Below are 18,506 nucleotides of genomic sequence, written 5' to 3'. Positions count from 1 at the left end.
ATAGCAAATATAAAAATCAAAAATACAATCCAGACTTCCAAGAAGCTTAGAGAATACAATATAATGTGACAGGCAACATTATGGTACTTACCACCTAAAATTAGAGCAAAAAGGAAACACAGCCTATGTTTTTTGTAAGAACTAGGTCAGACTTTTTACAGAGAAATTTTGACACATGAAAAAAGAATAAATTGCATTTCAGAGTGGTAACAGCATATCCAAAGGCACCTAATTTTGATAGAGTTTTAGAGAAATGACAAATAATTTCACAATTCTGGACTCAAGGTCGGTGGGGGAGGTGGGGGAGATAGACAATGAGGCTGGATATTTAGGTACAGCTAGATTATAAATATCATAGTGTTTATATTAAAAAGTGTATTTTAGTCTGAAGTTTATGAATGGGGAGACAAAACATTTTAAGACATGGGGATAATACCATCAATTGTGCTTTCACATTGTTAACATTAAATACAAAATGAAATTCCTTAAGCAAACTGTTTCTAAGCCATGTAACCAAAACTAAAAGCTTATTTCACGAATTTAGGTTATTTCTTGTAAATGCCTCTGATAATCATAAAAGAAACTGAAACTGTCTTCCTAAAAATTGTATGAAGTCACTTTTAACCAATCCCCTGCTGTCTGGAAATCCCCTTTGTAACTATCAGTCATGGTCAAAATTAAACAACTTCTTTATTTTCACTTTATAAGACATCCTTTAACTTCATGCCCTTGAGCTTCATATCAGTCTTTGAAGCCCTTAGTTTGTGAATTGTTCTACAAGCACAGTAAACTTTTGCTAACTGCTATTTATTGATTTGGTGCTTTTAATTTTTTCTATTTCTGGATTTTTCAGAATATAAACAGATAAAACAGATTTTTTTTAACAGATAAAACAGATTTTTTTTACAGTTAATTTTATTGAACAGCCTTATTATTTATAGAAAACATTTTTTATCAGGTTGCAACAATAATCACTCATATTTATTGTAATTAAAGTAATTCATATCAGAGGTACTCAAAATCCAATTAATTGAGTCCCATCATTATTTTAACACCATCGTTCAATATTTTGATTGTTTCCAATTTTTAAAAAAGATCTTATAAATAATATGGTAGTGCACATATTTGTACATAAATATTTATGCAGAGGTTGTTGTCTCTGCCAAATTATCAAGTAACTTATAAAACACATTTCCTCCTCTATCCCTGTCCCTTCAATGTCAAACACCCTGATAAGTGCTAGTCAGGGAGAACCTTTAACTCAGTGATTGGGAGGTGTTTCTACATCCACCAGAGGGCGACAGAGCACAGTTTGCAAAATATTACTATTCGGTAGTTTCCAGGCTGGAGTAATTTATGTCTAAAGTTGCTGACTTATTAGACTGCATCACACATCCAAGCTACTGCCAGAACCCCTGTTATCTGTTATTTGTTCAAAAGGAGAAAGTGACCATAGCTTCTGTCTTCACACAGGGAGAAACCGGGGCATACAGATCAAAAGATCCAGGAATGACTTAAAGAATTGGAAGGGACTCTGGATGTCTCATTCCTTTTGAGCACAAGCCCAAAATGCAAGGAGAGGACAAAAGTGAATTACCCATTCTTACACCTTTCAGAGTTTCAAATGGAGATTGAACCAATGATTTCCTTTCATTTTGATAAAGTAGGTCACAAGTGAGATCACTGTGACCTTGGACCTCCAACTTTTTTGCATTTCCTTGACTTTATAAAGCAGACTGTCTAAATACAGCCTGGAGGCACACAGCCTAAGGCAACCAGTCCTTTGCTCACATTACAGTAACTGGAGACTCAAAAGAGGGAGGGATTAAGTCCCATTACTTACATATTGGTCAAAGAGAATTTCCAAGTTCTCCAGTTCCTGAGGTTGCTAAGAATCAAAACATAGGAAAACATTCTTATGACCAGGGCTTACAAATTAGCACAAATCTATCTCAGATTCATTATAGATTTAAAATGTACTATTTAACACACCCTGTATGTTTATTACTTCTCTTTTACTCAAATACACACACAATCATAAATATAACTTTAGGAAAACTTATGAAGGATGATCATTCCCTAAAATAAAGCATTTAGTGTAGTCATACTGAATGCAAACACATTCAGATGGTGACTGTTGTTTCCATAATTGTCATGACCACTATGGGTCAGTTACCAATAAATGTCTCTAATGTTTATGGCATCCTAAATGATGGGGTTTTGGAGTGATGGGGGTCCAGGGCCGACGGCCAAGAAAGAAGTCTTGAGAGGTCTTTGCTGCAAAAATGGTGACTTTATTAAAGCACAGAGATAGGCACTATGGGCAGAAAGAGCTGCATTATAAGTGTGAGGGGTGACCGTTTATATACTATGGAGTTGGGGGAGGTAAAGTCAAGAGGAAGTTTCTTAAAGGGATTTGCATATGCTAAAAAAAGACTCACAAATTACTGGAAGCCTAGCTATTGTCAAGCTAAGGTTGTTTTTCCCTCTAGCAAAGCATTAGCATTAAGACAGTAGGGAGTTCTTGGAGATTAGGCTATTGATAAGATTGCCTTTTTTTGTACTTTACTAAAATATTTGTAAGCTAATGGAGACTCAGCTCCTGTGACCTCTATCCTTTCAACCATTTGTTTTCTGTCCTTACCTTTGTTCTTGGGCAACCAGGAGTGCCTGAAGACTATCACCCATACCTCATGGGCAGGTGGGGCTGGGGGGCGGGGGGAAGGGGTGAGGGGTTAGTTTCTGCTTTGCCCTCAGCTTGCCTTATGCTCCTTCATCACTAAATGTAACAGCTTATGAGAGTTTATGAGTGTATTTCAAACCTTTCTTATGATTTGCTAAAACTGAATCTCATTTATTCTACAATAAGGTCTGTGAAACTTTGTAGAACATTGACATAATTATTTTGCTCCCTTGCTAAAAATGTCATTAGTATGTTTCCATTGTCTATTGAGTCCAAGGCTGGCGTGTTGTTTGATATTCAAAACCTTTCGGGATCTGCTCCAAAGTTGAATCACCAGTCTTGTTCTTATTTCCCTTTCATACATGACTTTTCCACGGGCCAACCTAAATTACTTCAGAATTCCTCAAAACAGAGCAGCAAATTTCTCCAGCACGACCCTTACTTACAATATTCTATTGCTATATGAGGCCATGTATCACACTATGCTGGGCCATAGATCGTGAATTTTATTTATTATTTTTTTTTAATTTTTTTTTTCAACGTTTATTTATTTTTGGGACAGAGAGAGACAGAGCATGAACGGGGGAGGGGCAGAGAGAGAGGGAGACACAGAATCGGAAACAGGCTCCAGGCTCTGAGCCATCAGCCCATAGCCTGACACGGGGCTCGAACTCACGGACCGCGAGATCGTGACCTGGCTGAAGTCGGACGCCCAACCGACTGCGCCACCCAGGCGCCCCTAGATCGTGAATTTTAGTGCATTTCTCACACGTGCCCTCCTTTGTTGACTCTTGAGTCTTGGTTTTGTTCCTTCTGTGTGTTGTATCACTTTCATTCTTCTTTGTAGATCCAAATCATTCTCATCTTTCAGGACACTATCCAAACAAAACCTTCCTTGATATTCCAAGCTAAAAGTGTCCTTTCTCTACTCTGAAGTTGTTACAGCAAATACTCAGTGCCCAGGAAGAGACACATTTGGGGAATCAGAAAAGACTGCTGGCCCAGCAGAGTCATCTCCAAAGGCTGAGTCCCAAACCTTGACATCGGCCTCCTTTTATGGTTGGGATGGTAGGGAGTTGAGAGACAAAAGAAAAAGGGGAGGGGGAACTTATTGGTGGTGCTCCAGGCAGTTGGTGAACACAGGGGACAAACAAGATTACAGAAACCAGAAGCGTGCAATGGGAGTATCCAGCTTCGGGAATCTGGCCAGACCCTTTTATCTTGTTTTTAGTAGCTTTTCTTCTCGAAGTCTCTTCCTTGGAAGTACAGATAGCACTCCTAACCACTACTACTAAGTTGAGGGAAAAGCATGAGGGGAGGGAAATAAGATGACAAAGGTTTTTTAAAATAAGCTGAATAACTGATGCATTGGAATGAATCCCTGCTAAGAATAAAGAAGTTTATATAAAAGAATAAAATCAGAGTGGATCTGTCAACCTTAAAAGTAAAACAGCCAGTTACTTTACCAGCAAAATGGCTTTATTCAGGAATAGGAGAGGAATTGCAATTTTGGACACACAAGCTATGACAGACCATAGGCAAGTCTGGAGATCAAAGGCTAGGAAAGTTAGTTTATAGAGAAAAGGATGACGTTGGGAGGGGCTGCTTTGAATCAAAGTCCGTTGGAGGAAAGCAAGAGATCAAGGGGGTGAGGGTTTCTCGTGAAATGTGACAGTGGAGTTGTGGTATTTTCTGATTGGCTAAGCTTATTGCCAGGCGAGGAGAAATTCTCTCTTCCTCCTGCTGGAGTAGTATAGTAGGCTTCTTCCAGTTGGAATGCAAGGTCTGTTTCTTCCTGGGGGAGTCTGCAATTAATGAGGAGTGGTACAGAGTGAGAGCTCCCCTTGCTGGCCTCCCCCGACTCCATGCTAAATGAGATTTCCTTTATTTAATTTCATAGAAGCACTGAAAGATGAACTGAAAATACACAAATTAAAGCATGATTGAATAATGTAAACAATCGCTAACTCTTTTCAGAAAAACGCATTGGATAAAAGTGGCTTAAAAGTTAAAAATATTGAAATCTCTTGATTGAAGAACAAAGTTGACTACCTTTAATCTCACTTAATTACTTAAGGGGGGAAAAATGGAATAGAATCCTGACTGGTCAGGCCCTTCTCTAATCTTGAATTATACTCAGAAGAGAACTTATCTCAGTGAATTAGGTATGTATAAAGACTTCTTCCTCTGAAAATCTCTATCTCTGTACACATAGAGAGGCATATATGTCATATATATTTATGATAGTCATTATATACAGATACATATATGTATATGTGTGTATACAGTCACTAAAAACTATACATATATGTTCCTCTTTATCTTTAATAAAGTTATATCTTTAATTTACATATATATATATAATTTTATTCAATTATCCAAAAAATATTGGTTTTCAGAAGAGTCATTAGATTGGAAGTTTTTAGATATTTCATCTCTCAAAAGGAATGGTAAATAATGTGATATCATCAAATCTTAAAGCTATATATTTTAATAACCTATGCTATGAAGAAAGTATCTTAGGATGGTGTGAGGCCGGCAGTAGCAAGCTTCCTTAGGAAATGAAATGTAATTCCTCCTTTTCAATTTTCTATAATTATAATCATGTCATCAAAAAAAAATGATGGATTTTGATTTTTCACCTAAGTACTTTCAAGAGTTGAGTTTTTGCTACCCTACTTGAATGGCATCCAAGTTTTCTTTAATAAGAGGATCATTCTCAAGATTATTTCTGTAGTGATGGGGCTTCTGGGTGGCTCAGTTGGTTAAGCGTCCGACTTCAGCTCGGGTCATGATCTCGCGGTTCGTGAGTTCAAGCCCCGTGTCGGGCTCTGTGCTGACAGCTCGGAGCCCGGAGCCTGTTTCAGATTCTGTGTCTCCCTCTCTCTCTCTGACCCTCCCCTGTTCATGCTCTGTCTCTGTCTCAAAAATAAATAAACGTTAAAAAATTTTTTTTTAAAAAAAGATTATTTCTGTAGTGAATACTCAATGCCTAGGGTCACAGCACATGCATTTATAAGTGCACTTGGAACCAATAGTGACACTTGCAACACGATCAGAGAGGCTAGAGGAGAATTTGTGATTTAAAGAAAGAACTTTCTATGTGCCTGTCTGTCTCTGAGAGGCACCAGTCTACCTGATACTGTGGTTTCCTGGGCCTTCATTTGTGTTCTCTATTCTCAGTGCAACATTGAAGTTAATTTTTGCTACTATAGTTATTAATGGGTCTACAGTGGAAATGTGTTGGACTTCTATCCTATTTGGAGTCATTTCCTCCATCTTGAATTTAATGAACAAAGGCAGTTTGAGACAAAAATGCATTCCAAGCATTCCACAGACTTAAGTTAATTTTGTTCTCCAAAAATAGGAACAAAGTAATACAATTTTATTACTATGTTATATAGTTATAAACAGTACCTACACCTTAAGGGGTCAAAACTCTCAATCAGGAAAGCTCTCAGAATGGGGTAAGTGGGGTGAGTGGGGTCAGCTGCTCTCTGCTATATTCATTAGTGGCCACAAATAAAATAAAGTGGTTAGAAATTAAAATTTGTTGATGGAGTTCTTGGACCGCATTCTGAATATCTTTGTTAAAAGAAATTTGGAACTAAGCCTGAAGTATTCAAAACTTACCACAGAACAAAATTACTCTATTTTCCCCAAATAAAGGCAAGGCAGATGGTATTTTGTATTATGTATTTATATAACTGTAAACTGTGTTAATCCTAGAGGTGATACAAATTTCCAGTCGTGGATATTTCCACAATGAAATGTGTAGGATATTTAAGTATTGGGAATGTTGATGGTTTGGGTGAATTTGGCAACACATGGTAATTGGTTCCTTTTTACAGTGGGTTTTTTGAAAGTTTCCCTTTCTTCTTTAGCAGATGAGTAAAGATGTACAGACGAATTTTCTTCATCAGATTATGGGATTTTGTTTCCCTTTTACTGTTTAAGTCTTCCTCCATCTGATATTCATTTGGATACATATTGTAATTTTTTAAATGTTTCTTTATTTTTGAGAAAGAGAGAGCGGCAGAAAGAAAGGGAGACACAGAATCTGAAACAGGCTGCAGGCTCTGATCTGTCTGCACAGAGTACGACTTGGGGCTCAAACTTGTGAACTGCAAGATCATGACCTGAGCCAAAGTCGGACGCTTAACTGACTTAGCTACCCAGGCGCACCCATTTGGGTACATATTGTGAGTTTAGATGTTTTCCTTCCAAAATCAATTTTCCACATTTTATAATAAGCCTTTCTTTTTCATTGTTTTTTGTTTGTTTGTTTGTTTGTTTGTTTGTTTGTTTTTGAGAGAGAGAGAGAGAGCAGGGGAGGAGCAGGGAGAGGGGGAAACAGAGGATCCGAAGGGGGCTTACACTGACAGCAGAGAGCCCAATGTGGGGCTGATGTGGGGCTCGAACTCACTAACCCACGCACCCTGAGATCATGACCTAAACTGAAGTCAGATGCTTAACTGACTGGGCCACCCAGTGCATTGTTTTAAGGCAAGCACTCCTTTAAATATTAAGTTCTAACACATGTTTGTTCTTTGTTTTTTGTTTTTCTTTTTAATCGCTCTGAATCCTTTTTAAGGGATTCGTGTGCTGATTTTCAATCAGTAAATAGCTACCCCTGGTTTTAATGAATGATGCTTGAAATCTTCTGGGCCATGTGGAGGATGTGATCATTCATTGTTAAATTTTTTTTCTTCATATTCTCTGAGAGCCAGGACCTCTAGCACTGAAAGTACACTCGTCTTGTAAAGCTGAGGGACATCTGCTCAAGACCAACATACAATTGCAAGGCTTGGGTTTACCCAAGGTAAGGGTTTACCCCAATGTCTTTCTAGGACCTGTCCCATTGAGTAGCTAGGGTTTTTGTCCTCCTGTGCGCTTCTAGTCCGACATGCCAATATTCTCTGCAAGGCAGAGAGATTCACAAGAGCTTATCCGTCCGTACAGCCCTCGGAACAGCCTGTAAGAAATTACCACAAATGTAATGGCATAAAACCATGCCAATTTATTGTCTTAGAGCTTTGGAGGTTAAAGGTCCAAAATGAGTCTCCCTGTGCTAAAATCAAGGTGTTGACAGGGCTGGGCTCCTCCTCAGCTGCCATTTCTCCATTTTCCTCTCCTGCCTCCCTCTTGCACTTGTAAGAACATTTGTAATTACATTGCACTTACTGCCATCATCTAGGAGAATCTCCTAATCTAAACGTCAGCTAATTAGTGGGGTGCCTGGGTGGCTCAGTCAGACCTGACTTCGGCTCAGGTCGATCTCACGGTTCATGAGTCTGAGCCCTTGCATCAGGCTCTCTGCTGACAGCTCAGAGCCTGGAGCCTGCTTCAGATTTTGTGTCTCCCTCTCTCTCTCTGCCCCTCCCCTGCTCACATTCTGTCTCTCTCTCCTTCAAAAATAAATAATATTTTTTAAAAAAATTTTTTAAGTCAGCTAATTAGCAACCTTAACTCTATCTACATCCTTGATTCCCCTTTGCCACTAACCTAACATATTCACAGGATCTGGGGATTAGGACATGGATATCTTCGGGAAGCATTAATCTGCCTACCATACCAGCTGATAGGTTTCTCCCCTGCTGAGCATTCTGATTCCATCATTAGTCAATTCTTCCTGGACAGGAATGTTAAACATGTTCCTAAGGATCATCAGGAACACTCAGTCTACCCAAGCAGGGTTTCTGGATTTCATAAGTAAATCCACCTGTCCTTCTATGTCCATCAAGAGTAGGTTGCCAAAATGTCACCTTGAATGCTCATTCACAAATTGAGGGATCTGAAAGCCAATAAATTTCGTTAGCTGCTTAAAAATATTGGACAAGTCTTTCAGATTACTCCATTTTGTTTCAAAAATTGATAGTTGAGTTGTTGCCAGAGGTGAGGTAGAGAACCTGAGAGTTTAAGTCTGCCTCTCTTGCTTGTTTTGAATCAGACAAGCATTTGTGTTTTACAGGTAATTGAAATTGACGCCTGAGCCTGTTGCCATGACAATTTGTGCCTGTTGCTATAACAACAGACATCTTCCCAGAAAATGGATTTGGTAAAAGCAAAGAAACAAAACAAACAAAAATGTTCACTCAACTAATCAAGGTCTACAAATTATCTTGACTACCTAGTCTTTGGCCCTGCACAAGGCCATGGGGATAGACTGATTTTAGAAAGACAGCTACATTGTTCCTGCTTTTAGGCAGCTTTGAGCCTGGCAGAGAACCTGATGCACTTCTGCGTTAAGCATTTTGCTCAAGAGAGCAAAAAGCAATAGTCTCCAGTAAGACAAGTGTGAGTTAAGTCTTTGGAGTGAGTCTAAAAGTCAGAGAGAGCAACAAGCAAAAAAATTAATTCGAAGGGAATTTAAGTTTTGGTAAACAGAAAAACAGTCAAAAGGCTGGAGCCAGGCGATGGTAGGAACCGAACGGGAGCATTGGTATAGCAAGTAGAAATGGATCTAGGATGTGTGCCTGCTGTTTGGCTACTAGTTGTTCTGAACCCAATTTCCAAAAGGAGGTGGGGAGAGAATGATGTCCTCACACATCCAAGCAATTCTCTGACATTAGCCGGGTGTCCTACAAAATCCAGCTCAGTTCTGACGCGATCTACCTGGAGATAACATCAGATCCCACAAGATAAGCTCTCCCACATACACACATTTTGGAGGCCAATTGCAAGTCTGGGTTGTTACCTGTGCTTCTGACCAACTGGCTACAGATTGGAGGTTCCCATGGCCCCCCTTTTTGGGGTTCAATTCATTTATTAGAGCAGCTCACAGAACTCAGGGAAATATCTTACTTACTGGATGACCAGTTTGTTATAAAAGGATAGAACTCAGGAACATCCAGATGGAAAAGCTGCGTAGGGCAAGGTGTGGGGATAGTGCACAGAGTGCCCATATCCTCTCCAGACATGCCACTTTCCTTGCAACTACAGGTGTTCAACAACCTGGAAGCTTTCCAAACCCCGTCCTTCTGGGGTTTTATGGAGGCTTCATCACTGAGCCACGATTGATGAAATCGTTGGCCCGTGCCGACTCACTCCACCTCTAACTTCTCTTCTCTCTGTAGAAATCAGAGTGTAGGACTCAAAGTTGCAACCTTTTATTCATTGTTGGCTCCCTTGGCAACCAGCCCCCATCGTTAGGTGCTTTCCAAAAGTCAGCTCATTAACAGATATGGTGTGTGGAAAGGGGCTTGTTAGAAGTAACAAGACACCCCTTTCACCTCTATGCTCTGGAGCGATCTCAGGAACTGTGGATGAGGGACCAGATATAACAAACGATGCCCCCATTGCTCTTCTCTCTCAGGAAATTCCAAGAGTTTGGGGACCTGTGAGCCAGGAACTGGGGACAAAGCTCCTGATCATTCAGGAATATATTTGGTCATTCACATAAATTCACAGAAATCACAACATCAGAACTTGCTAACTCATTTCGTAGGCAAGTCACAGGGTAAATGAGGGTATATTCAGATACATTTATTCAATGGAAATCTGTATAAACATTAAAAAGGCAAAAGTATTATTAAATAAGAAATTTGAAAACTGTGTCGAGATACAGAAAATGCATATAGTGTTACGTTAAGGGAAAAATAGGATTTCGTAGCTCGTCGATTATGAAAAAATTCACATTAAAAGGATATGGGGAGAAATTGGAACCCTCGTGCTCTGTTGGTGGTAATGTAAAATGTAAAATGGTACAGCCGTTGTGGAAAATGGTATGGAGAGTTCTTGAAAAATTAAAACCAGAACTAACCTATGACCCAGCAATTCCACTTCTGGGTACATATCCAAAAGAATTGAAAGCAGGGTCTCAAAGAGATATTTGTACACCCATGTGGATAGCAGCATTATTCACAATAGTTACAATGTGGAAACAATGTGTGTCCATCCATAGATCAACGACTGGCATATGCATACAATTGGATATTACGTAGCCTTAAAAAGGAAATAAGTTCTCAGTATGCTACAACACGGGCAGAAGGTCATGATGCTAAATGAATTAAGTTAGCCACAAAGAGACAAATACTACATGATTCCACTTTACGTGAGGAAGTCAAAGTCATAAAGACAGAAAATGTAATAGTAGTTGCCAGGGTCTGAGGGGAGGAGCGAGTGGGGGTTATTTTTTAATAGGTGAGGAGTTTCATTTTACACGATAAAAAGAGTTGTGGGGTAGAGAGTGACAGCTGCACAATGTGAATGTATTTAATACTCCTGAACTGCACACTTAAAAAAAGAAAGGATACATGAAAGTTTTATTGGAGTGGGGGGAGGGGAGGAAGACGTTTTTCCTTCTCTTTTTCTTTCTTTCTTTCTTTTTTTTTTTTTTTTAATGTTTATTTTTGAGAGAGGCAGACAGACAGAGTGAGAGCCGGGGAGGGGCAGAGAGAGGGAGACACAGAATCTGAAGCAGGCTCCAGGCTCCGAGCTGTCAGCACGCAGTCCGATGCGGGGCTTGAATCCACAAACTGCGAGATCATGACCTGAGCCAAAGTCAAGATGCTTAACCGACTGAGCCACCCAGGCGGCCCTTCTCTTCTTCTCTTTCTCCAGTAATAGAATTATAAGCATTTCCGTTTTCTCCAAAATTGATTTTGTGTTTATAGCAACTTTTATTGTCTTCTTATGATTATGAAACTAATGCATGAAATAGGAAAATATAGAAAAATGCAAAGAAGAAAGCATTTTTTTCTGGTAATATCACATAAGCCATAATTAGTTTCAATAGTGTGTGTAGTGTTCTTTGTTTTGCAAATATGTGTATATATATCCTTTTTTTTTTTTTTTTTCTTTTTTTTTTTTCATAACATTCAGAACTCATTCCAGGATATGGGCCAGAAAAACTTGCTCGGGACCAGTGGGTGAGAAGGGGGTAGATCATGGGGAGTAAGGTGCAGGACAAAACTTTTAACCATTTAAGTCCAGACTGGAGGTCCTGAATACTAGGTGAAGATAAGGAAGTAAGTAGGAGTATGCATGTAGGAAGAGAGAGAGAAAGAAAAGGAAAGAAGAAAAAGCCAATTTCTTTTAAAATGAACACATTTGAGGTGCCTGGGCGGCTCAGTTGGTTCAAGCCAACTCTTGATTTTGGCTCAGGTCATGATCTCAGAGTCGTGGGATTGAGCCCTGCACGGGGCTCCATGCTGGGTGTGGAACCTACTTGGGATTCTCTCTCTCCCTCTCCGTCTGCTCTCCCCTGCTCATGCTCACTCTCTCTTTCTCAAAAATTAAAATAATTGGGGCGCCTGGGTGGCGCAGTCGGTTAAGCGTCCGACTTCAGCCAGGTCACGATCTCGCGGTCCGTGAGTTCGAGCCCCGCGTCGGGCTCTGGGCTGATGGCTCAGAGCCTGGAGCCTGTTTGAGATTCTGTGTCTCCCTCTCTCTCTGCCCCTCCCCCGTTCATGCTCTGTCTCTCTCTGTCCCAAAAATAAATAAACGTTGAAAAAAAAAAAAACACTTTAAAAAAATTAAAATAATTAATTAACTAATTAATTAATTAAAATTAAAATAAATAAAGTGCACAGTGACCACATTGAGAGGAAGGTAGAGCCCTGCCTTTCAAACTGATGTGGACAAGGATTAATCCAAGGTGAGCTTGGGGTTCTTGATGCAACAGAATTAAGAGGGTTTATCTTTATGAAGTTGGAATGACTGGGAATTTTGAGGATGAAAAATAGAAATGATGTTACTATGGAAGAGAATAAAATATTCATTAATCAAACTTTTTTTTTTTTCAACGTTTATTTATTTTTGGGACAGAGAGAGACAGAGCATGAACGGGGGAGGGGCAGAGAGAGAGGGAGACACAGAATCGGAAACAGGCTCCAGGCTCTGAGCCATCAGCCCAGAGCCCGCCGCGGGGCTCGAACTCACGGACCGCGAGATCGTGACCTGGCTGAAGTCAGACGCTTAACCGACTGCGCCACCCAGGCGCCCCTCATTAATCAAACCTTTAAGTGACATTAACATAAAATGGAAGCTTAGAAAATCTCTAAGATTAATGCAGATAATTTCAAGTTAACCATCTTCCCTCCTCATCCCATTCTACAGAATTTTCTCTTCCTACCCATTAGAATTGCTTCTATGTCTAAATGTCTAAACAGATATTTAACAAATACCAACTGAATTACTTCTCCAGGGTGTCTTGAGGGAGAAAGAGATTTGAGGGTATTGGGCTGATCTTCAATCAAATCAAAAATCTAGAGAACTGTTTCTATGTATCTTCTCATCTGCCTTTTTGTTTCTCTTTCCCTCAACCATAAACAGACACCTCTCATCTCCTTTCTTTTACTTCAGGGGGAAATTTGCATTTAAAAAGCGAATATAGAATTTGGGAAGAAATTCATTTTTTAATGGCAGAATTCCTGGCATGAAAAAGATAAAATACTTTGGAACAGGTGTTCTGACCAGCATGATTGAGACTATACTTTTACGGAGACTTTAAAGGTGGCTCTGTGTACACATTTTGTGTTCACATTCCTTGTTTTATTATACTAGTAAGCATGTTAACGGGAGGGGGGAGCATGGGTGGCTCAGTTGGTTGAGGGTCAGACTCTTGATTTAGCTCCAGTCATGATCTCATGGTTTGTGAGTTCCAGCCCCACAACAGGGATCTGTGTTGACAGCACAGAGCCTGCTTAGGCTTCTCTGTCTCCCTCTCTCTGGCCCTCCCCTCGCCCCCACACACCCTAGCTTTCTCTCTCTCAAAATAAATAAACATTAAAACAAATTTTTAATGAGTTCACAGGATCTGAATCCTTTTTAAGGAACATTAGTAGGCTATATTTTATTGCTTCCATCATAGACTGGCAGGCGGCAGGTGTCCTGCCTCCCACTATCTCCTAATTGGGCATTCAGAGCTCAATACGTGAGTAGGCTCAATAAATGTATCTTGTAAATATTTTGTTAACATGAATTTCAATATCCCTAAAGTAAAAGTTGTTTTTACTTTAAAACCTTTCAGTTTGCTTGAGGGCATTGCGGGAGGGAACGGAAAAGATCTCTGGGAGTTGTGAGGTCTGGCTCTTCTTCCTGAAACTAATTATTGAATAAAGGGAACAGCTCAACTGAAAAGAGAGCCAAAGTGCTGGTTGACTCAGAAAAATTTGTTTCTAATTAACAAATAAAGAGGAAGGAGGAGTTAAAGCCTAGAGTCCCACTCACTCTGCTGTTGCTCCAGCAAAAGGGAACAACCAGGAACACAGAGGAGCTTTTCTGTTGTGATGGTGAACAGTCTCAGACAGATTTGTACAGGAAGCCTAGCTTTAGCTTTAGGGAATGTTGCAAGAAAGATGTTAATTAAATGTTTAAACAATAGTACTACCAAGCTACGAATTCATAATTCACTAATAAGAAACTTTTAAAATCCCAAAGGCTTCTCCCATTAAAAATGGGGTCAAAATTAATTTCCATAAGCTGTGAGTAAAATCAGATTTGGTTAAGCAGTAACAGATAGCAAAAGAGAGGGATGCCTGGGTGGCGCAGTTGGTCAGGCAGCAGACTCTTGATCTTGGCTCAGGGCATGATCTCACAGTCATGAGTTTGAGCCCCCAGTCGGATTCTGCATTGATGGTGCGGAGCCTCCTTGAGATTCTGTCCCTCCTTCTCTCTGCCCCTCCCCTGCACATGCTCTCTCTCTCTCTCAAAATAAATAAACTTTAAAAATTTAAAAGAAAAAAAAAAAAAGAAGAAAGCAAAAGAGTTATTGTGATGGGGGCACCTGGATGGTTCAGTTGGATAAGCTGCCGACTTCAGCTCAGGTCATGATCTCACAGTTTGTGGGTTGGAGCCCCACATCGGGCTCTGTGCTGACAGCTCAGTCAGTCATATGCGCTCTCTCTCTCCCTCTCTCTCTAAAAAAAATAAATGAGATGAAATGAAATAAAATAAAATAAAGTAAGTAAAATAAAATAGATAAAATAAAAATAAATTTAAAAATTTTTAAAAAGGGATATTGTGATGATGGCTTAGCATTCCTTTAAAAATGGATGCAGCATTTGTCTTCACTTTTAAATCATATACATATATATATACATATACACATATGTATATGTATATACATATGTATATGTATATACATGAAGAAGAGGGGAAAATGCATTCCTACTGTTATCACTTCTCTAAGGCCTTGAGTAAATTTGAAACCACCATGGGGCTCTTGGATCTTTTAGGGGATGTCCCTTTCCCCAACAACAGCCTTTGGGATGTTTCTGAGATTCCTCCAGAAGGTTAATTCACCAGGCTCGATGCAAAACAATAGTGTAGCTTGAGAGGAAGTTTGTGAGCTGCTAGACCAAGGGGCCATGACCCAGATCCAGTGAAAAATCAACACAAGGAAATTCAAACCCATTTCTTTACTTGGTTCAGGAAACTTCCTAGAAAAGGGGATGGAGGCAATAGGTGCTAGAAGGAGGCATCAGGTGGATGTTTGGGGACAGAGCTTTCTCTTCAGGTCTTGCTTCTTTTCTTAACTTCGATCATCTGTCCTCTTTGCAAGTTTGCCCAGATAACACACTCAAAGATTCCAGTTCTTTCATTTATAGCCCTGTACTCTTTTATTCTGGAAAGAGATATGGAGAAAGATGTGAGACTTCTTATTGCTGTGTGGCCCTTCTTTCTTGCTTTTCTGTTGCTGTGCCCCAGCTGGTTCCTAGATGGTATGTCCCATCATATCTCACTATGGGACCAGAGCCCTCTGCCATGTATGTCGGTGTGCTAAACGCAGCACTGACGGCCCTGGTTACTATTTCTTTCATTAAGGGTGAGAAAAAAATGTCCTTTTCCAGGATATTTTATTTTCATGGGTTGGCATTAATAAAAGTAAGTGCTCTTACTTAGTACCTATCTGCTCTTAACTGGAAGATGCCTAAGCATCTGAAAAGCAGTTTCTTAATATTTAACAACAAAAGCCTCAGCCTCATAGCCTGGCCCCATCATGTTCCAGTTGTGTAGTCTTGAATGAGAAACATGTTTTTTCGTCTAAGCCTTAGGAATTCATCAATAAAATGGGAGTGATAACACAAAAAGCACAAGATTGTTTTGAGTATTAAATGGGATCGTTTTGTATAGCATTTAGCATAGTATCTGACAAGTAGTAAGGGCTATATAAATAATAATCTTCATACTATTGACCCTAAGACAGAAACTGGAGGAACAATCGGTAAAGAGGCTATTTAAAGGAATTATATACTTGGTATTTCCAAGGATTCAGAAAATTCTGGAAGGAAACATTGCTATTAGTAGTCACGTCTAGGGTTTCTTGGGAGGGGATTGTGGAGGTGAACTTGTATAATATACCGATGAATCAAGACATTTTCGAGTATAGTGTTTAAGTCAGAGGTGCAAAGGGTCGAGGTGAAATTATGTGTACTTCAGGCAGTTAATATGACAGATCCAGCAAAATCCACCTTTGCCTTCTATAGCACTTCAGACAAAATCACAATGCTTCCGTGTAGCCATCTGTGAACCAAAGTAGGTATCTTTGATGTATATCAAATAAGGAAGATATCACGTAAGACCAAGTATAATAATAAATATTTCATTTATAATTGTTTTTATTGAAAAAGCAGAATTGTTTGGCAGATTACGGAATGAACCTTGGAGTTTTAACAAGTGTAGTAAATCCAAGGGAATGTGAAGAGAAAAGGTGAAGGTTCAGGTGCTAAAGAGGTAGCAACACCTTTAAAGTTACTAGTAGAAGGAAACAATCCTAAAAAACATCACGGTTTTTAGCTTCAGAAGGAACCATGCAGCTCACATACTCCAAAGGCTGTCAGACTTTTTCCAATGGAATTTTGCCCAGATATCTAATAGATAAAGTACGTAAAAGGGAAGTCCTCACTTTACTTAACTTGGAAAACTTAAAATAAATTCGCTGGAGACCTGGGGCTCTTTGAGTCTTCCTTGGAAAACCACTGGTTCAGTCTAATAACTTGCCTTATAAACCCACTGTTTTATCACACTTTTAATCACACTATGAGCTATGAGGTCGTGAAATGGAAACGTCTACTCTGGGACACTAGTCACAAAGCTTTCACTTTTCTTGCATAGGTGGGAGCTAATCACATTTGCCTAAGTACCTACGAGTGGAGAAAATGGGAATGAGGACAATCATGGGATGGAGAGGAAAACATCTTTGTTGATAAATTCTAAGTTATTCCACTTTTATACAGTTGAGAAGGAAAGAGAAAACATTTAGTCTGTTAACGTTGAAGGAGGCAAGATCCTATTATGCTCCCTCAATCAGTCATTTAAAATCCCGCTCTTCTATTTATTGTCTTTCCTCATAAGCTTCGTCTGACACATAGTGTAGAGGGACATGACCTGGAAAAGGTAGACAAAATGCTGCAGTGGCAAAGACCAACTGTCTTCCTTGTAGTGGCAGAAGGTTCTCCACCGAAGAAAGGCAAAACCACAGAAACACAGACCAGGGAGAAGGGACTTAGGTAATACAAGAAAATCAAATAGACAAAGCAATGAAGTATTGTGATAGAGTGAGCCATGCCATTCAGCGTGTGCTGAAATTTCAGCAATCCATGTGAGGATTCCAGAAAAGTATTTCGCATGTTGGGCCAGGAAGAATTCCATGTCGTCAACCCATCCATCCACTCTTACTATCTCTCAGAAACGTGGTATGTCCTGTGCAAAATTGTTTTCAGGGCTCTTTTAACTTCCTTATTCCTCAAGGTATAGATTAAAAGGTTCAGCGTTGGTCCTACGAGATTCATCAGAATTTGAACCTCAGTTCCCAGCATGGGGTTGGGTGTGGGCTGCAGGTAGACAGTGATGCTGGGTCCATAGGCACAAAGGATGGCAATGAGGTGGGCACTGCAAGTGGAGAAGGCCCGGCGGTGGCCCTCGGTTGAACAAATATACAAGATGGAGATGGTGATGCGAGTGTAGGATAGAAGGATTAGAAAAAAGCAGAGGAGAGATACCAAGCCAACATTGGTGAAACTCACCCTCTGGGCTGAGGATGTATCAGCACAGGCCAATGGCAGGAGTGCTGGAATATCACAGAAGAAGTGGCCCACTTATTGGGACCGCAGCATGGCAAAGTGAAGGTAAGCAAAGTCAAAATGCTGGAATGGATATACCCCAACACCCATGTGCCCACAGCCAGGGCCCCACAGAGTCTACGGTTCATGATGGCTGCCTACCACAGAGGGTAACAGATAGCAGCAAAGTGGCCATAGGCCATCACAGTATACAAGAAGCATTCAGTGCTTCCACGGAAATGGAAGAAGGAGACCTGGGAGACACAGATCTTATACAAAATGAGGGGGCCCATAAGGTACAGTGGCATTTTAGGACAGGTCACAGAAGAGAAACTCATGTCAAAAACAGACAAGTTCCCCAGGAAAAAATACATGGGCGCGTGAAGGCAAGTGGAAAAAAGAACAGCCACAAGGATAGACACATTTCCCAGCAGGGTGCAGGCATAGAAGGGCAAGAACAAGACAAAAACTATAGTCTCCAACCCCTCTGTGTGTGGAATTCCCAACAGGATGAATTCGGTCACCACCGAGCAATTCTTCTCCATGAGAGCCGGTTCTAGGGGAGTTTTTGAAAAGGAAGCAGAGGACATGATGTCAGCAAACATACTGGGGAAATGAAATAAGTAATTGAAATGATGGCATTTTGGTTCCAAATTAAGGGAAAATTGCTTATGGTCCATATTACATGGCATTTTAACTAGAATATAGTTCCCATAGAAAACCTAATAGTTTCTATACCAAAAATTTTTATTATGCTGATTCTAAATGTAAAGATCCCTTATTAAAACAATATTTAAAACACAAGCATCTTAGGAGTG

General features: G+C 40.0%; 1 protein-coding gene across 1 annotated transcript; it reads right to left on the bottom strand.

Annotated features, from left to right (window-relative positions):
- Positions 1-17,304: 17,304 nt before the first annotated feature.
- On the bottom strand, positions 17,305-18,233 carry LOC123600843 (putative olfactory receptor 10D3). The gene is given in 2 exon segments (XM_045483271.1): positions 17,305-17,726; positions 17,729-18,233. Coding segments are annotated over 2 exon segments (927 nt in total).
- Positions 18,234-18,506: the final 273 nt, after the last annotated feature.

Source organism: Leopardus geoffroyi, chromosome D1 (assembly GCF_018350155.1).
Source record: "Leopardus geoffroyi isolate Oge1 chromosome D1, O.geoffroyi_Oge1_pat1.0, whole genome shotgun sequence".
NCBI classification, from domain to species: Eukaryota; Metazoa; Chordata; class Mammalia; order Carnivora; family Felidae; genus Leopardus; species Leopardus geoffroyi.
This window is presented reverse-complemented; position numbering and strand designations above follow the sequence as displayed.